Source organism: Falco biarmicus, chromosome Z (assembly GCF_023638135.1).
Source record: "Falco biarmicus isolate bFalBia1 chromosome Z, bFalBia1.pri, whole genome shotgun sequence".
NCBI lineage: Eukaryota > Metazoa > Chordata > Aves > Falconiformes > Falconidae > Falco > Falco biarmicus.
In genome coordinates, this window is record NC_079311.1 from 63,076,193 (window position 1) to 63,095,791 (window position 19,599).

General features: G+C 40.3%; 1 protein-coding gene across 2 annotated transcripts in view; it reads right to left on the reverse strand.

Annotated features, from left to right (window-relative positions):
• Positions 1–15,574, reverse strand: part of RNF180 (ring finger protein 180) — a 79,703-nt gene extending 64,129 nt beyond the window's left edge. For both annotated transcript variants that reach the window (XM_056325315.1, XM_056325314.1), the window contains exons 1-4: positions 14,964–15,574; positions 8,229–8,364; positions 5,825–5,920; positions 1,121–2,047 (exon numbers count right to left, since the gene is read on the reverse strand). In XM_056325315.1, the coding sequence (XP_056181290.1) occupies positions 1,121–2,047; positions 5,825–5,920; positions 8,229–8,330 (1,125 nt within the window). In that variant the 5' untranslated portion in view covers positions 8,331–8,364; positions 14,964–15,574. The remainder of the gene's footprint in view (positions 1–1,120; positions 2,048–5,824; positions 5,921–8,228; positions 8,365–14,963) is intronic.
• Positions 15,575–19,599: the final 4,025 nt, after the last annotated feature.

Consider the following 19,599-nt stretch of genomic DNA (forward strand, 5'->3'; position numbering starts at 1 on the left):
AACTGTTGGTCCTATATATCATATTGCACTTAAATGCAAAGCAATGAAAAGAATTTAGTATCTAACCTAAACATAGTCCATTCAAATAACCTTAGTGTTTCTCAGTCAGGCATAAATATAAATTAGATTTGGCTACTATAAAATAGAAAGCATCACATTAAAAATAAATATCTGTGAAATAAGGTTTACATGAGCTTTACATGTCACTACAGTTAATCTATGGAATATTCTAAGATTATCACAAGGACACACCTACCCAAAGCAAGAATGATTTCTTGAGTACATACTCCCTTTCTGATGAGAATTAGTATGTTTGTTCTTGCTGGCCACACAGTATTTTGTAGCAGGAATTTTATGATGGGAAATTTTCTTTTAAAGGCACCTGTCATTAGTTTTTCTACTGAAATTCATAGCAAAAAACCCGTTTTACTCATTTTAAGATATATTCCTGGACTTTCTCCCTTGTCTCCCAACAAAAATTGCATGACTATGGTCTTTAATTCTGTTTTGCTTTAGACGGTTTGAAGAAGGAAACCATGGCTGTATAATTGGTAAGAACATGTAACATTGCTCTCAGATTTGTAGAAAAAATATTAACCTACTAAAAACCATATTTTAAATTGCAACAATCAATTCTTTACTCAAACAAAAATATTTGTGTTACAATAAATAGTAAATGCAAACTTCTTTTAAAGCATAAATATTTCTTAACCGTAAAGTTAACTCAAAATGCTGTTACTTAAAAGTCAGGAAATCTTGAAATGCTGGACTTTCTCATTTAAAACATTTGAATGGTTCATTTTCTAAATCACACTGATTAAACTTTTCTGTATTTTTTCCCATTTCAAATGTATTATTACGTCATAAAACAGTAAGAAGGCCAACAGAAAATTGTTATATATACCCCCTAGGTTTGACTTTACACAGAAAAAACCTGACTGGGTTGAATTAGAAAAACTACACGTAGGAAGAGGTCATAAATCCTTGCTTGCAAGATACATGACTCTACACAGTACCATGTTAAACCAGTGTTAAAAGACAGCATAAAAAAAGTCAGAATGATTTATAAAAGACAAAGTTTTTTTTTTAAAAGTAGCACAAAGTAATTTTAAACACCTACTTGCATCTGTGGCCACCGTTCTCGCCTTCTTTGTTTCTTTCTCAAGGTTTTCAATTTGTTTCTTTCGCTCTTACTCAGCTTTTGGTTGAAAGAAATACTCAAAGGCTGCACAAGACCAACAGATGTGATGTATTGTTCCTCTTCTACAGCACTTGTAGGTGACCCATCAGCAATGGCACTCCCAGAAGACTGTCCAGTAGCTTCAAAATCACGCTCACTTTCTGTTTCTTTATGTAGTAATGCGGTAAAGGAAGTAACTTGAAACCTTTTTTGTAGTCTGTCAGCACTGGAACTACATAGATCCTGAAAAGAATTACCATCTTTCCTATTGGACTCTAACTGCAAGCCACTTTGTGTGTAAACAGGTAGATTTTCATTTTGGCCATGGTAAATAGTTCCCATACTGCAAGTTTCATAGAACGCAGGTGGCAAAACAAGTCTCTCTCTGATATTTAAATCCAAACTATGTGATCTTCTGTGAAAAGGTTTTACAGCACATGAATCATCCATAGGATATAAAGCAGAAATATTTCTTTTTTGATTTAATGCCTTTAAAGGAAGTTTTTTACTTTTCATCTCAAAACTGGGAGCTCTTACTTCTAGACAGAGTGCTTCTGTTAATCTTCCAGTACCAATATTACTTCTGGCTATGTATGAAAGCCTTTGATTTTTTACTTCCAGAGTTGCAGTTACCGCTTCATGGCAGGTATCCTTGCTAAAACCAGACTGAATTTTGAGAAGAGGTAAGCGTTTTCCTGATGATTTTGCCAGTTTAACAGAGAAATCTGGCTGATAGTCAATCTGACTTTTGCAGAAATATATATTTACTAACTGTCCACCCGAACATTTTGTGTGGCAAACAAAGTTAAAGCCCCCTAAGCAGGCCTCACAGAATGGACAGCGCAGTTTTCCAATTGTCCACTGTGCCTATTGATAAGAAAAAAAAAATAGCCAATGCATTCATTGTAAATAAATGATTAAAAAATCATTACTAGTTACTTTTCTCCTTTAATCAAAGGGTTTACTTTTTGTTTTTCAAACATAATTACAGAGATTTCACAGCAGAAAGAAAATAAACCATAAATAATGTTCTGGTCAAAACTCTGCTTGCTGCAGTGATAACTAATTCTAGGAAATCTAGAACACACATTTCAAAACGTAGAGGCTTTGAAATATGTTTACAATTTGGCCATAGAATAATGCTGCAATACTAATGAAAACATTAGATTGTTTAAAGCAGTGAAATCATTTACCATGTTAATCTGGAATTGGCAAGCTGTTTCTCAGCTGAGTTTTCTGAGTGCTGATACATTTCCTGCATACTAAGTAAGTAAAGTGGAAGGAGGTTTCTTACAAGAGAATACAGCTTTTTACTTTGCTTAGCCCATGAAAGCTTGAAATTGTACTTGTATTTTGGTATATGTAGTATTACAACATAAGCTGTGTGCAGATACCATGACAAATCCTTAATTATCTATATGGAGACAGTTCTTTTCATTATTTGTAATTCTGTGACTTTTATTTCAATCCTAAAGGCACTTTTTCAGAAGAAATTATGTATTAAAGATCTATAAACACCTATGTATTTGCACAAATATTAGTATTTTCAGTAAATATATTCATCTGTCAGCAGAAAGATTTTTGAGGATTAAAATTATGCAAGTGTGTGTAAGATCAAAGCCCAGACAAGAAACATTTTCAACTCCAGTCACACATTACTCACTCTTGAGCCTGATGTGGGGTTGAGCCGTGAATACAGAAGCCGCCCAAGATTTCTAGCTAAAGCATTGCTTTCAGTTGCAAATGCCTTTCAGGGTACTTTGGGAAGATGATTCTGTGACTGACGCTCATCTGACTGAAAGCTTCAGAAAGTTTCAGTAAAACCAATTTTACAGTTTCAAGAAAAAAACCCAAAAACTTGTGTGGAAAGAAAAGGTTATTTTTCACATGCAATACCAGAAGTAGTTCTGGAAACACTTTGAGTAACTTACTCCTCCTGCCTTGTGGGTTAAAACCTCAAAATTTCATGAAGTATCAAAGACATGACTTTCATTGCACCTATGAGAATCTGTTTAAATCAGGTCATCTTTATAATCCGGGGAAAAAAATCGGTTTACATATGCCCAAAGGCTTTCAAATCCCTGAAAATTCCTTGAACATGCACAGTCCCTCTCAGTTTATAAGGCTGTCCAATGTGTATATATGCCATTCCCAATGAAGAATTAAGTTGGTTCAGAGATGTACAGTAAGTCTCCCACACTCCATTCCCCAGATGCCATGGGCTAGGCACTAAAATTCAGGGAAAAGCACTTTCTGGTGCCTTTAATGAGTCTTTCTGGCACTGAGGCGCTATGGAATACTGGATCTCCAAATGGAGAGGAGTGATTCATGAAGGTTAGAGAAAGCTAAAAGTCTGGCAAAAATGGAAGTGCAAGAGACAGCAGCAAATAAAAAAGACATCTCTATGTCCTGTGTGCACAGAGCCTGAGAGATGAGGTGCAGTATAAGGGAGTCCAGGACCGATTTAGCATAAGTTTGGCAATGGACTGTGGAAGCATTGACTCAGTAAAAGAAGTAACAGCCTACTAGTGGAGGAGGTGGTAGGGGGAAAATCAGCAAGATCTGAAAAGGAGCTGAGGGTACACAGATTTAATGATGGACTGCATAAAGAGGAAAAACTGGGAAGGGTTAGCCAAAGAAGCTACAAGTGATGAAGAAAAGAAAATGCAGGTCAATAAAGCTCACTAGCAGCACTAGCCAGATATTTATATTTATTGAAGATTACCTATACACTAATGTGTGCATGAAACGCAAAGAACAGGGACAGATGGCAAAATAGAACTGGCTGGGAAGCAGTGGGTTTTTACAGCCTGCAAATAGACTTTGTGCTTATGTAATAATGATTTAGCCTTTGATTCGGGAGTCATACAGGAGAAAATAACACATGATCACAAAATTATTCAGAGCCAGGAGGATCTGGCAATAAGCCAGAATTTTTAAAAAACCCCACACATTTATCCATAAATCCACAGGATCCTTCCAGAGAAGTCAGAAGTCAATAAGGTAAGAGTTCCCAGGATATTACAGGAGAAAATTAACACTAAGATATTAAAAGTGTTCATAAAGAATTGCATTTGCTGCCTCTGCCACCAGAGCAGCATTGCTCCTCTGCAATTTTGAGCAAATACATTAAAACTTTTCTGAGCAGTCCATGGGTTTTGTATTTCCTAGGTCTCCAGCCTGACCCTCTAGGCTTTAAAATGCTGAAGGCTGGCTATTTACAGCTAAAGGTAAAAAGAATATCAGTATCAATATATAATCCAATTTTAGTGAAATAACATAACATAAAAAGTACTGTAACAAACTGCATGCTTATGATCAGACATTCAAGATTAGGCAGTGCTGTGAAGTGGGGAAATACCTTGCCACCCCTAATTTTCACACACATCCCCCAAGATCATTGTTTCTGAAACAGATACACTATTCTGTCAAGCACTATTGAAGTAAAAGAGATCATTAATTTTTAAAAAAGCTTAATGTTTAACAAAATAAAACATAGGGCAGAACAACGAATGAAGATAAAACCAATTTTCTAAATTTTTGAATGTTAGTTTTACAGTCATGACAATTTTATTCTTTGTGTATCATTGTCAGGGTGGAATTGCTTAAATCAGAAGTTAACTGCAATGTAGTAAAACAAACACTGAAGTCTAAGCAGAAAGGAACGCAGATAGCATTTGGCTCTCAAAATCAAAGACTCATCAGAGAAAAACTGTGGGCCAAAAGAAAAGCACTGTTCCTGTTTACTGTATCTATGCAACAATATTAACTTCTAAAATTGAAATAAAGAAAATACTGAACTGAAACAACCAGTACAACAAGGAAGTTATGAGATGGTTTGTAATTTCAAACGGGCAGTTAGAACTCAAAAGCAGTGATGCTGGCCTGTCATCAGACCTTTTAATTTGCAGAAAGGTAACTATTCTCTATTCATATGACATAATAGCATTTTAAATATGAAAGCCATTACATCATATTCCAACAACAGATCCCTTAACAAACCCACCAATCCAGTTTTTTGGAGAAATATGCTTCTTACTGTTATTGTCAACATATGCATTACTACTGCAAGATATGATGATTAAGACAAACCAAAACCCAGAGCACAGATAAATATAATTTCAAGCATTGACAAAATATGCAGAGGTGTCCATGACAGTTATTTGGACAATCGCAAATACATCCATCTCTACATAAGCAGGAAGAGTATTTATCACTTGCAGGTGTTGTGCATACTTAAAAAACCACTTAAGACAGAAAAAAGCCTCTGTAAATGCTAATGATAGAAGTTACTGAGAAGAATTCCTTCAGTTACAAGGTCTCTAATATACATGGACCTTGGCAGAAAAGTGCTCTTGTGTAGTAGCATAGGGATGTGGCGATGCGGAAGATCACGTGTTGTGACGGAAACGTAGGAACTAAGTAGAAAACCACCCTCAAAGGGCTGGCTCTGCTACTAGTATATAAGTGCCTGTGTCTTTCAATAAACTGCCATTTTGCCTTCCTCTCCATGACAGTCTGAGTGCTGATGGTCCCTCAGGTGCTGCGCTGAGGTTTGGACACATCATAAGCTGCTACACTTTTGCAATTTGTTCCCTTTACTTATTCCACATTTTGAAAAGATGCAAGCAAAAAAAGATTTACCTTTTCAATGGCACATTTCACCCACTCTGGAATGGTTTCTATGTTCACATGCCATATGTTACAAGAGTCCTGAGCAGCAGCTGAAGGTTGTGATGTCTGTTATAAACAAATTATTGTATTGATTTTCAACATTCATGTAAGCTTTTTTATTTCAGTATAGCCAGAAGTCACCTTCCCAAATTCAGTAAATACTTTATTAACAAATGACAAAACTCAAAAGATGTTGGTGCATTCTTTAAGCTAAAAACAGGTAGATGCTGTCAACAACTCTCTATTTTTGAATCTAAGGATACTGGAGGACTCCATTGTGGAGATGGAGATGTTTGGGGGTGGGTTTGGGTTTTTTACAACAGAAAGTATGCAATTGCTGATCTTCCAAATATATTCAGAAATCAATTTCAGAAGCACTATCAGCCAGCACAATTTTCCAGTAAAGACAGGAAAATTTTAAGTTCTAGTTTATATGAAGACTGCGGTCAGTACTAGACAACTATCCCAAAATAATTGTAAATTCATTTTCTAATGCTTATTAGAATAACTAGCAGAGAAAACAGGGACTCAGCAACTTTTGAGTTTTTACTGCAATGATGTGACCAGCTGAAGAGCTGGTCAACAAAATCTCAAAAACTGTAGCATTTCACTACTCATAATAAAATAAAACCAATTACCTAACTACCTTTTAGCACAGAAGTGACACAAGTGTAATTAAATCTTTTAATATGGTTTAGAATGTCAGAAAATATATAAAGATGGCTAAAAATATAACGGAAACTCTGATGAGTGTTAAGAGTCTTAAAATCATTTGATAAATTTATGAGTGTGGAAAATCACTGACTGCTGTGTTACAAAATTCATGGCAATAGAAGCTTCATTATTGAAACTTTCATTATTGAAAATTTAAAGTGGGGCTATACACAGAAGACAGAAACTCCTAGAAATCCTCCAAGTAATGACAAGACAGATAGATCTGTTTGTCATGTCTATGCTATCGTCTTCCTCCTATGTGTGGAGAGTACCTGTACTTCAACTTAGATATAATTATGATTTAAAGTATTTATACTGCATTTGTAACTTCAACATTTGGTTTCAAGATTTGTTGCAAGATTTTTCTCTTTTACTCCTATATCAGCTATGTCTTTGACTGAAGGTCTAAAATTCATCAGAGAAAGCCAACATACTGAAAACATTACTCTTCTCATCAGAGTAGAATCTTTGCCTCTCAGTATCTTGGGAAGCAGCATTAAATTACATCTTTTTAATCTGTTATCTACATACTTAGAGAAGGCACTACTTCAGTCTTGTGGACAATGATGGTGGATCTCCACTAGCAATTAAAAGTTCCACTGGGTGGCATGGACAAAGATACCTCCTTCTTTTCCCTACATTTTTTTCCATGAAAGTAGTTGAAATTCTACCATCACCACCCCCAAAAAATAATTAAAAATCCACTTGAAACCATGCACAAAATAAAAGTTCCTCAAGTGTAAAGCATGACAAATATTCCAGAACCTCAAGCTCTATAAGCGGAGTGACTAAAATGGGGTTTATCAATAATACTACTTATATCAGGATCTTAAAAAGCAACTATATTGTTTCCACCTCTATTGGTTATACCCTTTTCCAGTGCCAAAAAGAAGGTTGTTGCATTTCTAGTGCACTAATAAAAAAGATTAACACCTTCCCTTCTATTTGCTTTCTTGCTGTGATTCAAGGTCATAAGATGTAAGCATAGTCTTCTTGGCATATTTGGAAAGACTTGAACTCTTTGTGATTAGTAACTGCCATTATACACCAGCAAGAAATACTCTGTCATTATTTTATTCTGTAAAATTATCTTTCTCTTCATTTTAATAAAGATGATGTAAATTACTAAGCAGTATTTTAGCCTGGCAGGGCATCCCGCCTCAGGGCAGGCTATCCTCTGAACTATCTTTGGGCACAGACTATCCCTTTTCAAAATCAAGAGCAAATGTTTCTGATGTGGGAATATTTGAGACACAGTTAATGACTGCAGTGGAAATTAGTATCAGTTTTTAAAACACACCTTAGAAACAAAGAGCCTCTGTTAAGAAATATTCAAACAAAAAAAAATGACCACATTAAAACTGTCAAAAACAGAACTCATTTTTATGTGAAAAATGGTAACACTATATACTCTACACAAGCTAGTAGTCAAATGTATCATGAATACTAGCCTTCACGTCACAGAACATAAAGGCGATCACTGCCTACTCAGCTTCACTGGCATTACTGCTTCCACTACTCTTTATGGAATCGTCCATAATTTTAGCACTTATCTCCACAGGAGATTAATTACTAAGTGAGGGCAAGTCTAATGTTTCTCCTTTGTTTGAAACCAATGGCACTGAAAAAGTTACAAACTCCATCCAGATGCTATACTTACTTCAGATGGTTCTTTTCCATGACACTTAGCAAGGCAAACAGAATTTGCTATGTATTTTCTACATCTCCAGCAACATAGAACATCATCCTCCTGGTTACTCATTTCGGCTTGTGATTCTTCAGCTTTGTATGTCTATCTGTAAAGACCACAAAACATACAATTCAGTCATCTGTTGAAACCACACATGATTTCCTCTCATGCTGAGAAGTCTATCAGTAGTCACCTCACCGCAGAGGAGACTAATACTTTATTTACAAACACCCTCTGATCTTGTATAGCACGACACCTAGACATTTTAAATAGCAAAGCGAAACAGTTTTTATTTCCAGGTTGCATACAGAACTAGAAAGCAACAAACCCAAAACGAATAAAAAAATAAACTAACTCCCTTGATGTTTGGACAAACGACAAGAAATCTCTGGTTTTCCCAGAATGTGTCCACAGAAATAAGTCATTGCTATCCAACACATTAAATACACACATACACACACACACACGATGCACATAACAAAAATGAATGGCAACATAAAACTACAAAAGACAAAGACTCTTTTCTTAATGTGGCCCTGCAGGCTTGCTCTCTTAAATTATTTTGCATGGGAGGAGCAGTATTACTGGTGCAAGAGAGCTTTTCACAGACCTGAATAAGCATCCTAATAAAACAGAGACTTACATTAAGACAACAGAGGACAAGACAAAGATTTTTTTCTTTGTGCCTTGCTGTGTTCTGATGTCTCTCTCGTCTTCTAGAATATGTTTACAAAGCTTTCCCTTTTTGCCATGCTTTCTCCAAAAGTTCTCCAACTCTTCTTTCTACGTGCTTCTGGTTTTAGCCACTTGTGCTAGCTACATGAAAATACATAAGAAAATTTTTTACATCAACACACTCAATTCAAGCACTGTGCTAGGGTTATGCCTACTCACAGTGCTGAAGTGCACAGCACTTACTGACAGGAAAGCTGGGACATAAAACTTAAAACCAGTATTAAAAGAGTATTTCTGTTCTTCCACAGTACAAACACCTGATTTTGCAGATATTTCAACAATGTAATTTTTATTTAGTTTTCACTAACTAAAGCAACTCTGAGGTCCTCAGACAGCCTATACTGCAGATTTCCTACATTTTCTACATATGTGAAAAGTCTGAAATACAGTTTGACAAGGAAGAACAGAAACAACATGTGCATACATTAGACTCCTAGCTCAAGTGCACAAGCAGCTTTTAATAAGCAAATCCACAATAAGCTTAGAAAGTGAAATTAAGGTAAACATCAAATCTTTTCTTGTAATGTCACAATAAATTAAAATGTTTTTTTGTTAAGATTCCATTACAGTATTTTAACATAAGTTAAGATGGCCAAGCAAAAGATCATGGAAGAGACATTTACAGAAAAGGCAGAATTTACACTGGAAACCTGTCTTATTCATGACAAAACTGTGATGATTCAAATACCCTGACTTAAGCAGAATCTCTCTCAAGTTTTTATTAACCTTGTTATGTCAGTGCTGCTACTTTCTGTACAAGACCCATTTTGAAATTGCAATGTGTAAAAATGCTGGACCTCTCTATGTATGACTTTAAAAAAGTAAATTCAGGCTCTGAAAGATTTTTAAAAGCAGTGTGTATCACTTTGTTGTGATAAATACAGCATTGGACTTCACAGGGTATTGAAAAAAATGGTTACCAGTTACAAATTTGCATCACTCAAACACATTAAAGCTGTTCTAATTAATTTATTGCTCAGAATTTCATAACACACTCCTAGAATGCATTTAATCTTACAACAGCTCAGTAAGAACCTCAAATGTAAGACCATCCAGGAAGGACTGACAGACTTTCTGCATTAGGCTATCTCAGACGTGCTTTGCGAGTACAGCTCTATCCCCATCTACTAAAATACATTCTTGAAACATACTACAGATAGTGATACACATTTCACACACCTTATTGCTGTATCTGTGTATTCAAATGGTATATATTTAAGTCTCTGCATACATTCTGTTCCCCTTTGCTAACTTGTTTTAGAAAAAGCTGTTTTTGAACCTGTTGAACAGCTGCTTCATTTGAGGCTGATGATGCTTACTAGAGCTGCATATAAAACAATAGGTGAGAGTCCTCTGAACCAACAGATAAAGGACTGATGGATAAATGCACCTGCTATATTTAAAAGACAAGTCATGCAAACAGAGGCTGTTCAAGGATGACCGGCATCTGAAGTGATGTAAACATCCCCCTCACTTAAACAGTACCTAGCAAGCAAGCACTTGTTTTACCACCGTAAAATGAAAAATAAAAGCTCTTTTTAAAAAAAATAATACATTTCAATTAAAAAAAAATCGTAAGAGAAATTAATATAGGGTATATAATACATATAATAACCCACACAGCACAGGTTGTCTTTTGTGTAACAAAGAATGCTGATAGTGAACTATATGGAAAAAGAATATCAATATGCAAATGCTTTTTAAGACTCTACTACAGTAGGCTGAAGTGTCCTTCTGGTCTAGCAGAATTTAAAAATGAAAATTCCTGTGGATCTATTAAAATTCTGCATGTATGTGCCTTTTGCAGTTCTTACAGAGGACAGAAGAAACTCTACAGATGCTGCAGTGGGTTGACCTTAGCTGCACGCTGGGTGCCCACCAAAACCACTCTTAACACTCCCCTCCTCAGCTGGACAGTGGAGAGAAAATATAACAAAGGCTCATGGGTTGAGATAAGGATGGAGAGATCACTCAGCAGTTACCTTCACAGGCAAAACAGACTGACTTGGGAAAACTAGTTTAAAGTATTACCACTCAGATTAGAAAAAAAAACACCTTCCCCCCACCCCTCCCTTCTTCTCAGGCTTAACTTAATTCCTGATTTCTCTACCTTCTCCCCAGAAGTGGCATAGGGGAGACAGGGAATGGGGGCTATGGTCAGTTCATCACATGTTATTTCTGTTGCTCCTTCCTCCTCACACTTTTCCCCTGCTCCAGCATGGGATGGGGTCCCTCCCATGGGAGACAGTTCTTCATGAACTTCTCCAGCGCGAGTCCTTCCCATGGGCTGCAGTTCTTCACACACTGCTCCAGCATGGGTTCCTCCCATGGGGTGCAGTCATGCAGGAACTGGCTGTTCCAACATGTGTGTCCCCCTGGGCTTCCCATGGGTCACAGCCTCCTTCGGGCATCCACCTGTTCCAGCGTGGGGTCCTCCATGGGCTGCAGGTGGATATCTGCTCCACTGTAGACCTCCACAGGCTGCAGGGGACAGCCGGTCTCACCGTCATCTTCTGCAGGGTCTGCAGGGGAATCTCCACTCTGGTGCCTGGAGCACCTCCTGCCCTCCTTCTGCACTGACCTGGGGGTGTGCAGAGCTGCTCTCACAGTCTCACTCCTGTTTTCTGCTGGCACAGATTCCGCCCCCCCCCCCCCCCCCCCCCCTTTAATATGGTATCACAGAGACACTACTGCTGTCACTGATGGGATTAGCCTTCGCCAGTGGTGGGTCCATCTTGGAGCTGGCTGGCATTGGTTCCACCCACTGGACATGGGGAATCTTCTGGCATCTTCTCACAGAAGCCACCCCTATAGCACCCCTGCTACCAAAACTCTGCCATGCAAACCCACTACAGATGTACACATTTCCACATGTATCACACTAGAAAACAGCAAATGAGATATTTCTGATTTGTCACATAAGCATTAATTTTTATTTTGATTTGCACATAACTTCAACTGGAACTCAAATAAAAGCATACAAACACAAGATTTTCAAGTGTTTTTACAGTTGAACACAGTTTAACCATAGTGGTTTGGATATATTTTACTAAGTTTTTTATTTGTCTTGTTTTGCACCTGAAACTATTAGAAGACATCTTGTTCTCACCTTGCTTTGTCTTTCAGCAAACAATGCCAACATGAAGATAAAAGATTCCAGTTTGGCACTCAGGAGCTAGATAGTATCACTCTCAGTGGGCCTTTCCAGCTTGGCACTGGGCCATGTTGTTGCTGCACTGCTTTCAGATCAGTTGCTTTGTGTGAGCTCATGTTTGCCTTCAAAATAGCAGGTAGACATATCCGAGTGTTTAAAAGCCTATGCTCCTCCGTGACTATTGGTTTTATGTCCTTCACATATTTTCCTGTGGTTCAGTCCCATAAAAGCCAGAAGCAGGGGGTCCTAAGACTTCCTTCCCAAGTCAGTCCCAGTTCCCTTTCTTGAAAACTGTCTAACATTCTCTTACAGACCTTTGATGTGATGAAGATTTCACAGCCTTCCCAAACTATTTCATTACCTTCTTATCTTCTATGATTTTACCTTTTCCCCTAACATCTGACCTGAATTTTCTTGCAATTTCCCTTATTTGCTGTGAATACTGAGAACAAAATGGCTCCTTTTCTTCTGTGCAAGAATATTTTACAACTCTAAACACTTATTATATATTAGCTCCCCTTCAAACTTGTCTTTGAGCTAAATAAATCCAGTTATTTCCTTTTTTTTTTGTCACAGATCATTCTTTCTTGATCACCACCTGCACTGCTAGTTTGTGAACTCTTTCAAATGGGTCAGCTGTTCTTGCACAGGAGTGTTCAAATCTGGATGTAGAACTCAAAATGAAGCTTTACCATCACTGAGTGGTCTAGACAGTCTATACATTTCCAAGGGAAAGAAGAACAGAGAATGCCTTGCTAGGGTAGAAACTAACACAAAATTCACTAGATCCATTTGAAAGTGTTGTTTCTTACATTTAAAAGGGCAGGAAAAACAGTGGAAGATTAAATAACTCCCCAGCAGCAAACAATTTTTAAGTAATTTCAGCATGAGATCCTTAAGATCTTCAAATTCATACATGCTCATCAATATGTTAAGGGAAGAGGAAACAGGAACTGTAATTTTTCTCCTCGTACCACTCCATCTGGAAAACCTATGAGCAACACCACAGAAAGTTAGTGGAATTGTTCACAAAGAAATCAACAAAAAACAGGTGAAGGATCAAGCAGCAAACATAGCCAGAGGAATGGTACAGAGCTGATCAGCTTCCTGTTTATTCATCACTCCTTGAATGGGACGCTTTCCCTTCTGGCATCTCTCACTAGGAGGAAGTCACCTTTGATACTTACATCTAAGTTTCTTATACAGTCCAAAATGTGTAATGCATTAAGCTTTGGCCATTTCTTCTTCAAAAAGATTGCTAGAAAACATGAAGTAAAAGCCCAAGAAAAAATTCTCATGTTTTCAGTGTGAAAAAACCCTAAATTTCTGTTGAAAAGCTGGTTTAGAATTTCTTTTCAACTAGCTTGCCCCTCATCCTCAAATGCATAAAAGTAAGAAAATGAGTACAGCAGGACAAGTGGTTCTCAATGCCTTTTTGTTCAGAAGTCACCTGTGACCCCTTCAAAACACAGCAGTCATGAAGACCACATAATAGTTAGGTTGCAGCAAGAAATCAGGGCACAGAAACCTGGGCATTAGTTACTCAGTCTTGAAAAAAATATTAGATGTGTGGCAGCTTTGAAGGAGAATAACAGAGAGAAGAATCCATACCAGAAATTCCTGCTCACAGAAAGGGAGGAGGAACTGACACTGCTGGACAGAGAAAAACAATCATGGAAGGCATTCAGGTAGACATAAAAACTTGCTGCTAGCTTCTGATCTCCAAAGTATTTCTGCTTAAAGAGACACTTTTAAAAGCATACTTAACCCATGTTTCTCAATAACATAGCACTTAGATGGGAAGACAGAAAAGAAAGTTTAAAGAACTGCTTCCAGGCTGCCAGAGAAGCAAAGCAGTAAGATGAGCGAAGAGCTGTGCCATCTCCTCCTGTAGTGGCTTCTGCTCAATGATCAACATTTCTACCAGTTCAGCCACTGTTGTGTCATCAGCTTCCATACTGGTGACCTCTAGTTGATGACAGAGGGTGGCCCGGGTGTGGCACTCCTTCTCTTACAGCAAGAGTGGCCCATGTAATTAAAAGACAGTTAACAGAAAAATGGGAAAGAATGTTACTGGCAAAGTATCACTGGCTAAAAAAAATCCTAGTGCATGCTGCAGGTAGACCTGTTGACTTCAGCAAGAGAACGTGGACTGCTTAAATCGCTTTGGGAACAGATCTAGCAGGTCAACGGAAAACCACGGACTGGCGTGTCGCCTCTTCCATGAGACCCCGCAGACCACGTACGAACGTACGAACACCAGCTGTTGCACAAAAGGCGAAAGGAGCAGGAACACCGTGCCGCCTCCCAGCGTAACACTCGCTCCTGGCGGCAAAGGGCAGCCCGGACAGCCCCTGCGCCCGCCAGGCCCCGCCGCGGGGCAGCGGCGCGGCCGCGAGCCCGTTCGGCGGCCGGGCACGAACCGCCCCCCGGCTGGGCGGGAGGGCCGCGGCGGGCCCGGCAGCCGCCCCCCGAGCGGCGCGGGAAGCTCCGCACGCCGCTGGGCTCCCGGGCGTTGCGGGTGCTGACAGCCGGCGGCGGCACCGCTAAGTTAACTCTGAGGAGAAGTCGGGGCTGTCGCTGCCGCGCTCCGGCGCCCCCTCAGGCAGGCGCCCGGCTCGCCCCGGGACGGGCAGCCCCGCCGCCCACCCAGCCCCGCGCAGGTGTCCGCACCTCACGGCGCTCGCCCCGCGCCCCCGACGGCCCCAACGCCCCCGCTGCCCGGCGAGCCCCAGCCCGGGACGCCGCTCGGCCCAACAGGCGGCGGCGGCTCCCTCCGCCCCCCCGCCCCCCGGCGCCGGCCCCGCTCAGCTTACCGGGCCGCGCCGCGCGAGGCTGAGAGGAGGCGGCGACGCCACTGGGGCGGGCGGTCGGGCGGGGAAGGGGTTGCGCAGCAGCAGCAGCTGCTCCTGCGAACGGGAAGAGACGGGAGACAAACGGCGGCGGAAAGCGCTCCGCTAGCGCGGCGCCGGGCCGGCCGCAGAAGTCCTCCCCGGTCAGGCCGGTCCTCGCAGGCCGCCGCTGCGCGCCGCGTCCCCGCGGGATGCCGGGCCCATCGCCGGCTGCGGGGCCAGCCCTGCTACCGCCGGGCGGGAGGGCAGCGCCCGCGCCAGCCGCGCCGTGCCGAGGCCCGGGGGTGGCACGTCCTCCCGTCTCCTGACTGGCAGAGCCGGAGCCGGGGTGGGGTCAGCCCCGGCGGCGGCCTGCGACAGGGGTGGGGAGGCGCGGCAGGGAGTTAGGGGGAACGGAATGAACGCTTTGCCGTAGAAATCGGGACACAAAATAACTTCCTCCAGGCCCGAGGAACAAGCCCAGGCCCAGAGAGCGTGCACGGAGCGGGGCCAGCGACGTCAGAGGGACCGACGAGCGCAGCAAGCAGTCACATACTGGCCGCGCTGCCGTCAGTAGCCGCTGTTTTAGCAGGCTGGAGGACCAGAGAGGAAGCTCTGAATGAGATGGGGAGGGGGGTTAAGTAAACCTGGGGACCTGTGTGGGCAGCTGCAGCGCGGCTGCACGGGAGGCGAGGCAGGCGTGCGCCCGGAGGCTGGCAAGGGAGCGGGGGGCGCGGCGGGGCCCTGCTGGTGCCGCCTGCACCGCGGTGGGGAAGGGAGCGCGGTGGGCTGGTGGGCTGCGCTGCCGCCTCCGCTGTGCTGCCGCCTGTCCTGGTAACAGCCTGACCTGATCGGGAGCTAACGTGCTCATAGCTGACTATCTGCTGATAGTAACTGCTCCGTTTCAAACACAGGAAGGGTTCGGAGTATTGGGACAGTGTGAAGGTAAGAAAGGCTGGAAAATCGCTGGGGAAAAAAAAATTTGGAGTCTGCCCACTTGTTGGCCTGTGGTCATGGTTTGAAACACTGAAACCTCCATTTCACTGTTTCTCCTGCATTTATAGTATCTAATTCCTGTGATTTTTCTTGCATTTCAATGTACATTTCCTGTAGGTGAACAAAAAGTTTTGTTACCAGGTAGCTATTTTGAATGATGTTGGAGTCACCGTAAGATTTGGGCTCTCACGGATGCAGAAGTGCACTACGACCACTTCTTTTTTCTTTTCCCCCATTGCTCTCATTTACCTGGGGTTTTTTGGGGTTTTTTTTTGCTAATCTTTGCTACCCCCGTTACTATTCTAACAGTCTGCCTTGTAACAGCAGAATTATTCATTCAGAAAGGCTTACATTTTTCAGTAGTTACAGCTAGCTAAATTACTTTATACTTGGTTTTGCTTAAACAGTAATTGGATATGGTGGTTTAAAAATAAACCAACAAACACAATAAACCCCCAACAAATTACCCTAGGCTATGACGAACCATTTTTCTGTCCTACCATTTTCCCACTCCATGGTTAGGAAAGATGTTGGTTTTATTTTTGAGGAGAGGTTTGTTAGGGTCTTTTTAGTGATTATTATATTTGGTGAGATGTTGTGGTAATTGCCACTTTTTCGTGCTTAATGTAGACCCTGTAAAGAAGATCTGCGTAAAGAAGTTCACAAGTACGATGCTCACAATAATTAAATTCTGTTTTGCTCTGCCGTGGGTGTACAGTAATTATCTGTAGAAGAGACAAACTTATTTTGAAATAATTTGTAGCATGGTACAACATGCTCAAATTTAAACTTACAGGACTACTTAGAAAAAAGCACTATTTATCAGTCATAGAGTTGCAGGTTATAAGGCATTTTCTAGCAGACTTAATTGGTAAAGGCGTATGGAAACGAGAAATAGGGAGATGAATGGAGGAAATCAAATACACGTTAAAATTACTAGCTGCTAATTTAAGGATTCACCTTCTGACATAAAAGAATATTGAAACTATTAGGGGAGAGATCTTCCATTCTGCTAAAATTTTGTCATCTCATTTGCTTCTGCTTAAGTAAGATGTAGGGTTGGACTATTCTAATTTAATGGCATTCCATGGTTAAGGAGTAATAGCAGTGAAGATGGCACTGGAAATAAAAAATGAAACTCACCATATGGCTCATGTCACAGTAAGAGCAAACAGAATGAGAAAAATAAAACCTTGATCCTATTTTGAGAATTTTGTTCAGCATATTTGGTTTTGTTAAGCAAGGAGAATGTGCCGTTCAGCTGTGCGGTTATCTGTATTTATTGATTTACAGAGAGTGTCACCGGATGGGGAGTGGGTTAAGAGTGAGTAAAGTGATCACTAAGAGGGTTAATGGGTGTTGCTTGTGCTGTGGCTTTAGGATACATGACACCCTGGTGCAGAAGTTAATTCCAAGGCAGAATATTATTATATGAAGTGGTTTTTACTGGGATAGCCCCTTGAGTCTATAGTGAGCAGTCTAAGGATCAGTGCCAAACTGACACACAGTAAAACACAATCCAGAGGGTTTTTTTACTTGCTGTTCTGACACAAGGATGGTGTAGCAGGATGATTATATTGCAGGCTGTGAAATACTGCCTGTGTAGTGATTTGTGCCTAGACAGTGGCACATACTGTGTTCACATCCATGGCACACGGATAGTATATCCAGTTCACCGGTGCTCTATGAACACTTCTAATACGTGGTGGTGCATTCCAGTTGCCACAGCAGGGACATGTTGTTTTCCTTGCCAATAGTGTTGATGAAGCTGGAAGAAATAATCCTTAGCTGCCTAGGACAATAGATGACCTGACTTTTACTCCTGTAGAGTTGCATTCTTTCCCCAAATACATCTTCTCCAATAGAAGAATTTACATGTTCTCCAGATATTCAATAGTGCACTAATTACGTAATCCCTTATCCTTGACCCATTAGGCTGTTCCCATCAGCTGGGGTCATCTCTGAGACCTGCATATCTATTATTTGATCATCTGTGCTGGAGGAAAATATTTTAGAATATGGTGAGAGAGGGAGCATGAAGAGAAATTAATGAAGACATGAAAGCTGTTGGGTAGAACTTTTGGGACTTGGTATTGAGCACAGGAGGACATTTATTGTTGCCATAATATGTTGTTTGGTTTGGTTTGGTTTGGTTTGGTTTTTGTAAGTGGCTTGCATACTTGAACAGGATTGTATCAGGAGAAGCCTACTGAGCAACACTGACTTGTTTTGCCCTTCACTATGGGATTCATTAATGGAAAAACTTTGGTAACACAAAACATTACAGTAGCCATAAAGCATAACGTTTCACTATGTGGAGATGAGCATCTTCTTGCATTTTATTACCCTTTCAAAAATACACCCTGATTTTAAATTTAACTTACCATTGAAGAGCTTTTCCTATTACAATGGAAGTTGTAAGAAAAAGACATTTCTTCTCCTTTATCTTTGAACGTTATGGTTTATATTTGCAGTTAAGGTCCCAAATCTGATTTTTAAAGCCCGTCATACTCGTATAAGAAGTCTAAAGCCTATACATAATATACGTCAATGAATGAATCATTTGCTTTCCTTTTGCTTGTTTTTTAAAAACAATCAGAGCAATCTAAAATTCCTTTGTATGGTCATAGGCTGAGTTAGAGCTAGGAACTTTAAGTCACTTAGGACTAGATCTAATAAGGTAATTCTTAATGGTGTTTTCTTAGTTTGTGGTTGCTGTTCCTTGAAATGGAATCCAGAACTGTGTTAAATACAGGGATCCTCTCTGCGCTTCAGAATCCTGCTAATCAAGCGTTCCTTCTGTTTTGAAGTAGGATAAAAGAAAATGCCATAAAGAAGTCATTTGCTGCAAATGAGTAAGGGCAGTGAAGTTTATTAGATGTTTATCACCTCTTGAGAACTAGTTCCCAGAAGTGAAAGTGTTCATAAAGAAAAGAGACCAAAGGTCACTTCCCTCTATAACTTGCTTATCCATCCCACATTTCCCATAACTTGGGAGAACATACTGGTTACCCAGATAAAGATAAAAACATGTTTTCTTTTTCTTGATGGTGCTACAGCTTCAAAGAATTTATGATCTGTGGGACTATAAGGGATGGAAGAGAACATGTGCCCAAAGAATTTTAGAACTCACATGGAAAAAGGGATTTCAGGGACCTTCAAGGACCAGCTTAAGTGTTTTACACTAAGCAGACTGTAAAAATATATCAACAACCTTTTGGCGAGGGTTTTGTACTATTTTATATTTAGTTTGGGTAACTAAGAATAACATTACAGTTAAGCCAGTCACTGTAAATTTTGATCAGGGCTTTTGACTAAGTTGATTCAGTTTAGCTCAAATGGAAAGACAAAAGTATGTCTTCGAGTAAAGTGCTTGACTTGAAGGGTGAGCTTAGATAAGCTAAAGAAATTGCAATCATAACTCAGGCAGTCTGAACTGTGCAACAATTTGAATGGGAGGATATCTGAAATAGAAGTTAAATTTATTTGAAATACCAAGAATTTACATCTGAGGAAGGAAAAGACTTCCAGAAATAATGCCAGACATCAATGAATAGTTACTTAAAGAAGGATTTTATAAATACATGAACACTTAAAGGAATAGAAAAAACCTGAAAGGAGTTAA